The 11995-nt window shown below is 46.2% G+C and overlaps 1 protein-coding gene across 2 annotated transcripts; it reads right to left on the bottom strand.

The window, feature by feature from the left end:
• Positions 1-720: 720 nt before the first annotated feature.
• On the bottom strand, positions 721-11705 carry LOC120561801. 2 transcript variants are annotated; one of them, XM_039805056.1, is made up of 8 exons: positions 11177-11705; positions 9519-9659; positions 8724-9402; positions 8403-8541; positions 7745-7911; positions 6282-6431; positions 5942-6108; positions 721-4220 (listed from the first exon to the last, which is right to left on the bottom strand). In XM_039805056.1, the coding sequence occupies exons 2-8, from the start codon at positions 9561-9563 to the stop codon at positions 2955-2957; spliced, it is 2613 nt and encodes an 870-aa protein (XP_039660990.1). In that variant the 5' UTR covers positions 9564-9659; positions 11177-11705; the 3' UTR covers positions 721-2954. The 2 variants fall into 2 exon arrangements, with proteins under 2 accessions (XP_039660990.1, XP_039660989.1); XM_039805055.1 differs by having other exon boundaries at positions 5924-6108; positions 11177-11704.
• Positions 11706-11995: the final 290 nt, after the last annotated feature.

Consider the following 11995-nt stretch of genomic DNA (forward strand, 5'->3'; position numbering starts at 1 on the left):
GTGGGAGATGCTCAATAACACTTTTTTTTTTTTTTTAAATGAACTTGAAACCACTGACTTTGTGTCCCAGATGAAAGCCAGCTGTTACACACTGCATATCCATTCAATGACTTCCCATTGAAGGCCATTTAGCCAACACAGGCACCACATTACTAAAGGTGAATGGCTGAAGCGCGATATTATGTGTAGCTCCAACCACACAAGCTGCAAGGATCCTTAATGAAAACATCCCTTGTCACCATGTGTTAGTCGGAATTAGAGTGAGTTGTTAAATAAACTGGCAGTGTGTGAATCCTGTATCAGGAAGCCAGATTGTCCAATTTATGTGTGCGACGGGGATGCTTTCATGGCATAATAACTGTAGTAAGCAACTGTTGTAAGGAGTGCAGTTTTCTGCAGCATACACCAACATCCATTCATAATGTCAGTATATGATTTAATAAAATTCCACAGCTCAAACAGGTCATAATATAAAATCGATTCGAACCTTAATGCATAAATTGTGCTGGCCATAAATAAACACCTGCCACCTGGGATTTTGACTGATTAAAATATATCATATGGACAAAGTATAATGAGCGCATTTACAAACGTACTTTTCAATTACTCCTTTAAAGCCCCTATGTGTAGAAATGTTATGTGATTATGGCAACTTAAAAAATAGTCACAGTGGGTTTACTGTGAGCAAATATGCAATAGTAATGAATGTATTGACAGCCATAATGTTTTATCACATTTATTAAACCTCCGTAAAATCATCTCATGAGCAAGCGAATAGCACCTGATAGAAACCTGATGTAATCCGAAAACCTTCTGACATTTCCATGAGATCCAGCGTGGGGTCTTATACAGTCATTTATCACACAGTATGATGGCCGTGTTAACAGTGAACAGTATTTATTGAGGCGTTTCTTTATATGTCTGTTGTTCACCCGCCTCACACGCACATCCTTCTATTTCTACAAATGTATCCATCCTCACAGATCCTCACTGAACTAAACATGTCAAGTCAATACACGGCCACCTCCACACCCTTTTACACGCCTAGTGAAGCATGGACAAAAACTTGTTAACGGTATGTACAGTACGGGCATAAAAAGCTTCAGTGGAAGGGGAAAATAAAAGAAATAAGTCATTAAAAAAACAGTTTTGTTCTTGTATATGTCGCATTAAATATACTTGAAAACAATTGTCCATTGAACAGACCAGAATATTGGGGGGCTGGGGGGGGTCCTTCTGATGTTCCACAGGCTGGTGAACACAGTTTAGTTGGTTTTACGCAGACGACGTAACGGAGGCCAGAGTCAACGTGGATCCAATGGTTTCCATTGTGCCACTGCCTTCCTAAAAGGAGAGATTCACCTTTTCTTTAAGTCTGTCCTAAAACCATACTCACGTGCCCATATGTACACTGAAACTTGTTTTGCTTGCTGTAATCATTCACCCCATTCATACTGGCCATTAAGAGAACCTTCCCTAATGCAAACTCAATGCAAGTAAGGTGGACACAGTTTATATGAGGCTTCAGCTGTCTGAATTAGACAAATCAAGTGGGTATCTTTCATATTTACAGCCTATTGTGAACGAAATTCCCTCTTGTTTGGCTCCCTGTACAGTGTTTCCTTGCTAATCTGTGGACAGTAACAGAAATATAGAATTTCATACTACAAACGCCAACTTTGAAAGATGCCCACTTTATTTGACTAAGACTGCTGAGCCCTCAGATTAGCTTCAGATAAACATCAGGAGGAACGATTACAGCAGTAAAAAACCTGCTTCGCTGTTCATATCGGCACTATTGTTTCAAGTCATAACGTATTTGAAAAACATATGAACCTGTCCTTTTTATAAATGAGAAACCTTTAGGACTTTTAGGTTATCTATGTAGACGATCCTGGACAGATTATTTCGGTTTGAATGAAATGGCAGGACTGTATTGTGACCTGACTGCCAAAGACCTGCCAAAAAGCCCCAGAGCAGTGGTATGTAGCCGTATGCATGACAGCTTTCACACATAGAGCCCCTTTCACACATGCACTGCAAACCTAGACTTATCTAGTCAGTGCCGATGTTCTGTGTGCTGCCTTTCATGCAGATGAATGGCGGCAGTAACCGGAGGTCCCTGTTTAAACGGCAGCATAAAAATAAAAGAAAGAAAATAAACTCCTCTGGATGATTTCGCGTCAGCCAGTAGAAAATCAGCGACTTTTCCTCCTTAGCGTTTAGCCGTGTCATCGTCCCAAGCTCCGCCTTCTGGTCACTTCTGGTCACTTCTGGTATCATCAAACTCAAGGCTTCAAATTCCACAAACCAATGGGTGACAGTCAGACAGATTCAAGAAAAGGCAAGAGACTCTGTTGTTTATGACCAAATTATGAACCGGCTCTGTGACCACGGTGTAATCTGCATCACGTCCTGCTTCCTGTGTGCTCTAGCCAGGCGCCACCCCTCGCCTAAACCAAACTGAGGATTTCCAGGAAGTGAAAACTCTCCGGTTGTGCGTAACATGTGTGAAAGGGAAACTCGTATGTTAAAACAGGCTTAATTAAGCTACTGAAAACTATACAGACCGACTCAAATTAAACTATGTGCTTTAATAAAACCAGTGCCTTTTCCATGTGAATATTGTATATGATACCAAGCTGCAATTTCAGATTCAGCAGGGAAGCATCTGAAAACAGTGGCCGTTCACTATACAGTCCAGTATACAGCGTGTCTTATGCTGTCTTCCAATTATTTATTTGACCTTTAGAATTAAAATGTTCCCACAATCATTGACACATGTAGAGAACAGTACACAGTCACTACGTCACTATCCAACCAGCCAATAACCATCATCATGCGACACGTATGATCAACAGTATCCAATGTTGTTCTGAATACTTTACTAATTGTCTTCAACATCAATTCTCAATATAGCAAACAGTGGATCTGTCAACGTTTCCAGACGTAGCTCAGGTTTGTCGGCGCTTCTGAAGGGTTCTAGGGCTGGTCCTGGTCTTAATGGCTGAGGTAGTACACTTGGTCTGGGTAAGGCTCTTTGTAGAGCCCCTGGAAGTGCTAGAGTAGCTACTGACAGGTGTGCAGTCCTTTGTCGAGTCCTCTGTGGTCCCCTTGGAAGTGTCCTTTGCAGCACCTTTGGAATTATGGACAGAGTACCTGCTGGCTGGTGAAGTACACTTGGTAATGTCCTTACTAGTAGCTTTGTTAGTACCCTTAGCAGTGTGCTTGGCAGAATAGCTTGCTGGTGGGTCAGTGTGTATGTGTTTGGATGTCACTGAGTTGATAGCAGCTTTAGTTGCAGTAGTCCTAGCAGCAGCAGCTCTGGCAACAGTCCTAGATTCAGTAGTCCTGGTTATTAGCATAGGGACTGTGGATGAAGCGGGCTGATTTCTCTGCAGCCTTTTGTCTCTCACATGTCTGCATATGACCTCAGTTACAGGGCTCAGGTCATAGTCGGTGATGATGTTGGTGAACTTGACCCCTTCCTGAGAGGGCTCCAGAGCAGAGACGCTGCTCAAACTTAACTTTCCAACACTGCCCTTGTGCTGTAGGTCTTCACTAATACAACTGTCCCTCTCCAGTCTCATCTCTCCAACGTGGTCACAGCTGCCTTCTTGTCTAAGTTCTTCATCATGGCTGCCAGCGAGATCACCAATATGACTCACGTCCTCCACTCTAACCTCTTCGTTACAGTTGGCCTCCCTCTGTGGGATCTCACCAATATGGCAGTCACTCTCCGGTGGGACATCGCCATCATTGTATTGCACTGTCCTGCACTTCTTCGATGAGTTGCTGTCCTTCGGAGGGGTAGGGCTGGTGTCTGGTGGGAGGCCTCTCTTTCTCCTGGACAACCTCAGGACACCAGGGCTCTCCCTTAGCGACCTGATGACTGTGCCATTAGTCAATGCTATTTGGGCGGGAGTCCTGCTTGAATGTCTTCCTGAGTTCTGGACACTACCGAAGGTTTTGGGTTTGCTATAGTACTTTGAGACGGTTGGGTGGTGGAGAGGAAGGTGCTGATTGCGAGGCAGCTGGTGTTTGCTATGCCGGGATAGGTGTTGGTTGTTGCTTTCCTGGGGTCTTGGTTTACAGGTATTGCTCGGCCTTGTGCAGGGCCTGGGGGAGCGTCTGCTGCCTGCCCCGGGGCCAGGCTTTAAGGTAGGAACTGACCGGACACAGGAAGTTCTTTGTTCGGAGAGTCCAGTTACCATTGCAACCTGCAAAGGAAAGAGATCATCATAAGATCCTGGGAATAATTAAATTAGAAGAAAAACAGTTATGAGCATGATCCTGTAAACAGATGGATTTCTGTTCTTTACCAGCACAGTGACACAGCAGCATATTTAGCTTCTGTAATGTACGTCAGTAAAAAGGAATAACTTGACAGATTTGATTTGATCGCCAACCCTTATTTTCCACCGCGACCCCGGCGAGCAATCGGGGCCAATCAAGTCAACGCTTCCTATTCCACCACACACGTCACGAAGTGGCTCTCGGCTCCGCTCTGCTAAAGATACGCGGCAGGTCTATTTCCACGCGAGCCACGGGGCTTTCGGAAAGGAAGTGAAACGGCGATAGCATCCAGTCAATTTACCAAAACCCACCCCCCAATACTGTTTATGTCTGCCCTGAGCTGGAGGTATGCTTCTTAAAAAGGTCCCATGGCATGAAAATGTCACTTTATGAGGTTTTTTAACATTAATATGAGTTCCCCCAGCCTGCCTATGGTCCCCCCAGTGGCTAGAAATGGCGATAGGTGTAAACCGAGCCCTGGGTATCCTGCTCTGCCTTTGAGAAAATGAAAGCTCAGATGGGCCGATCTGGAATCTTCCCTTTATGACGTCATTAAGCGAAAGGTTACCTCCCCTTTCTCTGCTTTGCCCGCCCAGAGAATTTGGCCCACCCATGAGAGAGAGAGAGACATCATGGCTTTCAAATGAACAAAGTGGCAGTTGGTCAAGGCCACACCTCCCCCTCCACCTTGCCCCCCCCTCATTAGCTACAGACACAGAAATGGCACATCCTAAGGAAAGCTCATTGTGGGACTGGCTCTAGTGGCTGTAATTCTGCACCAAGGCTGAATTTCGGGAAAGAGACTTCAGATACAGTATTAGGGGACCACTAAGGCCTATATAAAAGAGACTTCAGATACAGTATTAGGAGACCACTAAGGTCTATATAAAAGAGACTTCAGATACAGTATTAGGGGACCACTAAGGCCTATATAAAAGAGACTTCAGATACAGTATTAGGGGACCACTAAGGTCTATTCAAAGAGACTTCAGATACAGTATTAGGAGACCACTAAGGTCTATATAAAAGAGACTTCAGATACAGTATTAGGGGACCACTAAGGCCTATATAAAAGAGACTTCAGATACAGTATTAGGGGACCACTAAGGTCTATATAAAAGAGACTTCAGATACAGTATTAGGGGACCACTAAGGTCTATATAAAAGAGACTTCAGATACAGTATTAGGGGACCACTAAGGCCTATATAAAAGAGACTTCAGATACAGTATTAGGAGACCACTAAGGTCTATATAAAAGAGACTTCAGATACAGTATTAGGGGACCACTAAGGCCTATATAAAAGAGACTTCAGATACAGTATTAGGGGATATAAAAGCATCCAAAGAGCACCATGTCATGGGACCTTTAAGAGGAGCTCGTAGGATGGTTAAAGGTGCAACAAAGTATTCACTTCTGAGATAATTATCATGAAAAAGGCTGAATTTTGCTTTTAATGTTGATGCTCTAAAATCTTAATTAGTGATCAACAAGATAAAGAGAATAACCCTTTTTGCACCGCAACCAACTGAACTGCATGAGTATCAGTGTCAGATTCAATCTTCGTGCTACTGATGATACAACCAGACACATTCAGACAGAGAAGCATGTAGAAAGGATGATCAGACCTGGTTAGTCCTGCTGACCTGTAGGGAGAGCTGGCGAGGTCTCAGAAGGTGTCTCTCAGCTCCCTCTCCCCTCATCCTCCTCTGCTGTTCCTCCTCTCTCCTCTCTCTCTCCCTCCTCCTCTGTTCCCGGGCCGTCAGAGGGCAGAAGGAGCCTCCGGGCCTCGCTCTCAGAGAGTCTCGCTGCACTGTAGGACAGCAGGACAGACACAGAGGCATTATATAAAAGGATTTTGTTGGATGAATTAAACTACCTTTTAATCCAAAGTTGCCTCAATCATCAGAGTGTTAAAGAGACTGATGAGACTGTATACTGTAAGTGAATACATGCAGATCCACAGAGAGGTGAGGGGAGGAGTACCTGCTGTTCTCCTGAATATGCTCATGTTCTTCCCCTCAGCTGCAGTCCTGTGATTGGTGGAAAGACAGGAAGTAAGATGCCGAGCACCAGCTGGCCCCTTGGCTCGTCCACTCGCTACGAAGGCCATGTTGCTAGGCAGCGCTGCTGAACCTGAAGTGAAAGGGGAAATGCCTTCATTGATTCTGGAGGAGGTGCAGTAGGATCACTAGTGTGGGTCTGCGCCCGCCCGCTGGATTACATTACATCACATTACATTACAGGTCATTTAGCTGACCCTTTTATCCAAAGCGACTTACAATTGCTATAAATGTCAGAGGACGCACAACTCTGGAGCAACTAGGGGTTAAGTGTCTTGCTCAGGGACACGTTGGTTGACGTTGATGCAGTGGGAATTGAACCCAGGTCTCCCACACCAAAGGAATGTGTCATATCCACTGCGCCATCACCACCCCGAATCCGCTGTGCCTGTCTGGCCGAGCCCTCCGTCCCCCCCAACTCGCTAACAGCTAAATGTTGCGCACACGGTCTTCCCAACTTGGCGTCTTTGAGGCAGGACGTGTTTTGCAGAGGGCGTGTCTTGTACAGGCTTTTTGCAACTTACTGCTCAGACTAATCTCAGACTAATGTTTTGCAGAGGGCGTGTCTTGTACAGGCGTGTTTTGCAGAGGGCGTGTCTTGTACGGGCGTGTTTTGCGGCGGCCGTGTCTTGTACGGGGCGTGTTTTGCGGCGGCCGTGGCTTGTACGGGGCGTGTTTTGCGGCGGCCGTGGCTTGTACGGGCGTATTTGCGCGGCCGTGGGTTTGTAGGGCGGCGGTTTTTGCGGGGCCGTGGGCTTGTAACGGGCGTGTTCGCGGCGTGTCTTGTGAGGGCGTGTTTCGCGGCGGTCTTCTGTACGGGCATGTCGCGGCGCGTGTCTTGTACTGGCCGTGGTTCTGCGGCGCCGCGGGCTTTGTATCGGGGCGTGTTTTGCGGTGGCCTGTCTTGAATGGGCGGTTTTTCTGGGCGCCGTGTCTTGTACGGGCGTGTCTTTTGCCGCCCGGGTGGTCCTGTAGGGCGTGTTCTGCGGCGTCCGGGTTTGTGGGCGTTTTGGCGTCGCGGTTCTTGGCACGGGCGTGGTTCTTACCGCGTGGCTTGTAATGGGCGTGTTTTTGGCGGGCGCGTGTTTTGTAATGGGGCCTTGTTTTTGGCGGGGTCTGTGGGAGGCTGTAGCCGCTTCTTCAGAAGCTCATTGCGTTTGTTTTTTGCTAATGCGATAGTACTTACCTTCCTTCTCTTGAATAATAGAGATATTAGATGGGTTTAAACACACCGGTGCATTGGTCTTTCTTCAGCATTAATTGAGTTGAATAGTTGTCGTATTCTCAGTTATACGATGATATGGAGCGGAGCTCTCCGATCAGACCACTACCGTACACAGACTGTACCTATGTGGTGAATGGGCTGCGTGTGTGCTTGTAGCTCACCTCTCAGACAGAGAAAAGACAAGAAGTCCTCAGTCTTGGGTCTGCACCTGGTCAGACAGGTGACCACAGCCAGGCTGTGGTTACTCCGGGCTGCGTTCATCAACACTCCAGGTCCTGGAGAGCTGGGGGGGGACTGGGCGAACTTCCTCTGCGCTCGCAGCCTTGGTCTGCACACACATGCACAACCACATTCACACACTGTCAGTTGCCAGTTTATCTGGTAAAATAAATATAGTCTAATACAACAATCATGCAATACATCCAAGTGTCCCTATATATATGTATAAATACACCCTATATATACACTACATATATACTGTATATACACCGTACCATATATATATATATATATATATATATATATATATTTTAGAATACAGACCCCATTCTGTTGTTGGACAAATTTAGTCAATATGTGTCAGGTCGGGTATGTGGATTGTGCAGTCTCGTCGCGGTTGCAGCCATGCCGCAGTAAATAATAATAATCAGTAAATAATAATAATCTAAGTATCTTCATTAATCGATGATCACAAAAACACAGCACCCCAGATAAAATACCAAGTTTTTTCGGGAGTCCCTTGGCCTTTTCTCCGACTGTTTGAAGGTGAGTCACGCACACAGGCACGAACATGCAAACACACACAGTAGAGCAGCTGACCTCTTGCTGGCGGGGTCGTCCTTGTGGCGATGGATGCTATTAGGGCGCCGCTGCTGAGGACGCGTCTGTAAGGACCAGCTCCAGCTGGGACCAGCAGACAGCAGGGACTGACGCCGGCTGATGCCATTAACCCGGGGGCCTAAGAGCACAGGCAGGACTTTAGTTTCTTACATGAAGCATTTTCACGTCTCAGAGACATGACCTGAATTTACAATGTCACAGACAATCAAAGCAGCGGGAGCAGAAACTCTAAAGGGCGGACTAGAATCAGAGTGAGCTGTAACTCAGACAGAAGAGGAGAGAGGTGTGGACGGTACTGACCGCTGAGGCTTGTGGGAGCGTGTGAGCGCAGTGTCCTGGCCGGGACAGGGGGGCTCAGCGGTGTGTTCTCAGGAGTGCAGGTGGTCTTCGCTGAGTGTTTGTGCCGAGGAGCTTGTGTGTGTTTTGCAGTTTCCGTGTATTTCGTGTCGAGCATCGACTGTGTGTTCTGTGTTTTATGTGAGCGTAGCGTCCTGGTTGATCCAGAACTCTTTTGTAGCGTGCGAGTATTTTCTTGGAGGTGGGTTTGCTGTACAGCGTGTGTAATTTTCCCTGCACACGTTGCTGATTGTGTTTGCATGTTCTGTAGTGTGTGAGTGCATTTACTTTTTGGTGTGTGCGAGTCCTGAGACGAGTTCATTTTTTGCCCTTTGTTGGCGTGCTCTTGAGGGCGTAGGTGTTTTGAAATGTGCATGTTCTGTGCACCGTGTGCGTTGTTCTGTGCGTTTGGTGCTCTGTGTGCGACTCTGCGCTGCGGCGTGCGCACGCGCTGTCTCGTGCGCGTGTTTTTCTGGGTCTGTGTTGTTCGCTGAGCGTGTAAGAGTGTTTTTTTCACCGTGCGTTTGTGTGCGCGCGTGTGTATGTGTGAGGCACGGTGTGTGTCTCGGAATTCCCTGAGGGAGAGGAAGAGAACTTTGCGGACCAGACGTTCTTCACACCAAGGCATCCCGTCACTGATGTCCTGCGCACGCACACACACACACAGACGTTTGTTGGTGTGAAAAAAAATGTGTGTGGTACATCTTAAAAAATCCAGATCATTAATGAGGACAGAGTGGAAAAAAAAGTTTTGCTTACATATTTTTTTTTTATGATATTCCGTTTGGGTCTGTCTGTACTCATCTTGCCAAGCAGACGCTAATGGGCACATGAAGTACAGACGCCTCTTTCACTTTGTTTTCTCTACAGGTGTGGAAATGTAAACTCCACCGCTCCGTCCTGGGAAAGAGGAGTCAGGATATAATAGAAAAATACAGATGTTAGTTTGACTTGACACCAACAGTTTAGAAATATGAACATACAATCAGTACAAATACAATTCTAGAGTCAAGAAACAACATGGATGTTAGGCTTTATCCTGAAAATGTAGTTGTGGTCCAGACTATCTGAGCGATGATGCTTCCTACTGCCACAGCCTAACTGGCTTTGTATAAGACATTTGATTTTTGGATTTTTTTTTAAAAACAGCATTGCGTTTAAAACGGACAACACGGCACCATGTAAAGACAGAGCAAAGCACCATACAATCTGGGTGTGGGTGTGGAGTCTCATTCTTGACACGGAAAATAAAAACGATTTCGGGGACGGCAGAACAATGACTGCATCTTAGTTTTCACACGTGTATGATATGTCAGGGTTTATCCCCAACAAGGTGTCCCGAGAAGGGACGCCTCATTGGGCATTAACCCGCTTATACCTCGGTCACTTGCCAAGAACTTGTTTTTTGAGTCAAGTAGAACTTTATTTGTTGTTTTTTTAGTACCACGAGCGTGGTATAATCTATGATAATAACATACTGCTTCGACTAAACCTGCCATTGGCTGCAGTGGATCTTTTATTCTGTGTTACATAGCCTTGGGAGAGGGCGCTGCTTTAGAGCTTTTTGCTGGTTATTGTACAAAAAGTGTGTACCATCTACTACTGCAACATGCATCAGTCAGGACATGTAGCATGAAGATATTACAGCAAACCACAGGTGTAATTTACAGGGGGGGGGGGTTACAACCCCCACTTCTTTCAACGTTTTTGTCAGCGTTGCTGTCTTCATGGATGCTTTTTGTCTTAATGAAATGTCACATTTGGTCCTTTTTTGGTTTCAGCTGTGAGTGAGATGGTGTCGCTCTGCAGAGTTCACCTGCCACCCTATGAATGTGGAAGGAAGTAAAATTGTATTCTTTTCTGTGATTTTAAATTCTGATGATAAAAAAAATATATATATATAGGTGTAGGCTACTGTTGAAAGTGCCACAATGTGCATGGTGTCACTGTCAAAGGTTGATGGGAAAATCAGGTGATGACAGGCCTGCTTCCACACGGCTCTCTTTCTACTGACACAGCAATGATCCTTTCTCTCTCTTCCACGGTGTGGCTGGAGAATCCTGGCAATGGCAACACAATTTTACTCACATGCACAGCTGATCAGCGTGTTGGGAATTTGATTTAATTCCAACTCAGGAAAGATAGCAACGATGCGTCTCCCTCATTTCAACATCTGCCTTTAAACACACAGTGCATCCGATCACAGCTGGATCTGGGACACCTGCCTCCAACCAGCTTTTTACATGGACGGATCTCTGTCAGTACAGTTCAGTACCAGGGTGTACGGGCTGCGATAGGGAGTGTGGATGGCATTCGGTGTGCAACCCTGACCAGCCTGTAAGGGCGCCTAACATCTATATTCTGGTTATATTAGTCCTTAAACAGAGCAAAATATCAAACAATAATCCATCACCCACCTCCAGCAGGATTACCGGCCTACATCACGAGCACACCGAAAACCGAAGCGGATGGCACACGGAGCCAATCACACTTTATAGCGAACAACGGATCACATGAAATCTCCCAGCGGCTCGAGCGTGCCGTTCTTCCCCTCGCAGAGCCGTCAGGCCCGATGTGCCGATGGGACTCGGCCCCTTCACGGCTGTGGAGCGCAGGAAGGCAGCACCACTGCGGCTTCCGAACCAAGGCCAGCCCTGCTTAGGTTTCTGTGCGCCTGTATTGTCGTAACTACGGTCGGTTCAGACTGCGGGTTATTTCCTGTTGACCCGGAAGTCGGTCGAGGTCCACCATTCACGAGGCTCTGATTCTGGCCGTGTATTAAATACCACCAGATACGGTTTAGAACAGTATAGAGGATCTTTGATACCAAACGCCAAATGTCATCCCAATCCCTCGATCCCCGGCTTCACCCAGAAACCATTGCGCTCTCTCCGCCGTTTGCAATGCACGGTCACTTCAGCCGACTCAAAGGCCGACTCCATGATTCTAGTGCGCGTCTATTCTAGTTATTAAGGCATCTGTCTTTAATTATCTACAATCAAACTGCTCTAGCATCTAATTTTAATGACACATGATTATTGTTTTAATATACTGTAAATAGTAGTACAATTGGGATGTATGCAAACTTGTGTATTTACTTGTATATAATTTCATTTTATTATTTTTTTGTAGTGTGTGTGTGTGTGTGTGTGTGTGTGTGTGTGTGTGTGTGTGTGGGGGGGGTTTGGTCAGTCGGTGTTGGAGTAGTTAGACTTGGAGTGTTGTGTATATGTGTT

Source organism: Perca fluviatilis, chromosome 7 (assembly GCF_010015445.1).
Source record: "Perca fluviatilis chromosome 7, GENO_Pfluv_1.0, whole genome shotgun sequence".
Taxonomy (NCBI): domain Eukaryota; kingdom Metazoa; phylum Chordata; class Actinopteri; order Perciformes; family Percidae; genus Perca; species Perca fluviatilis.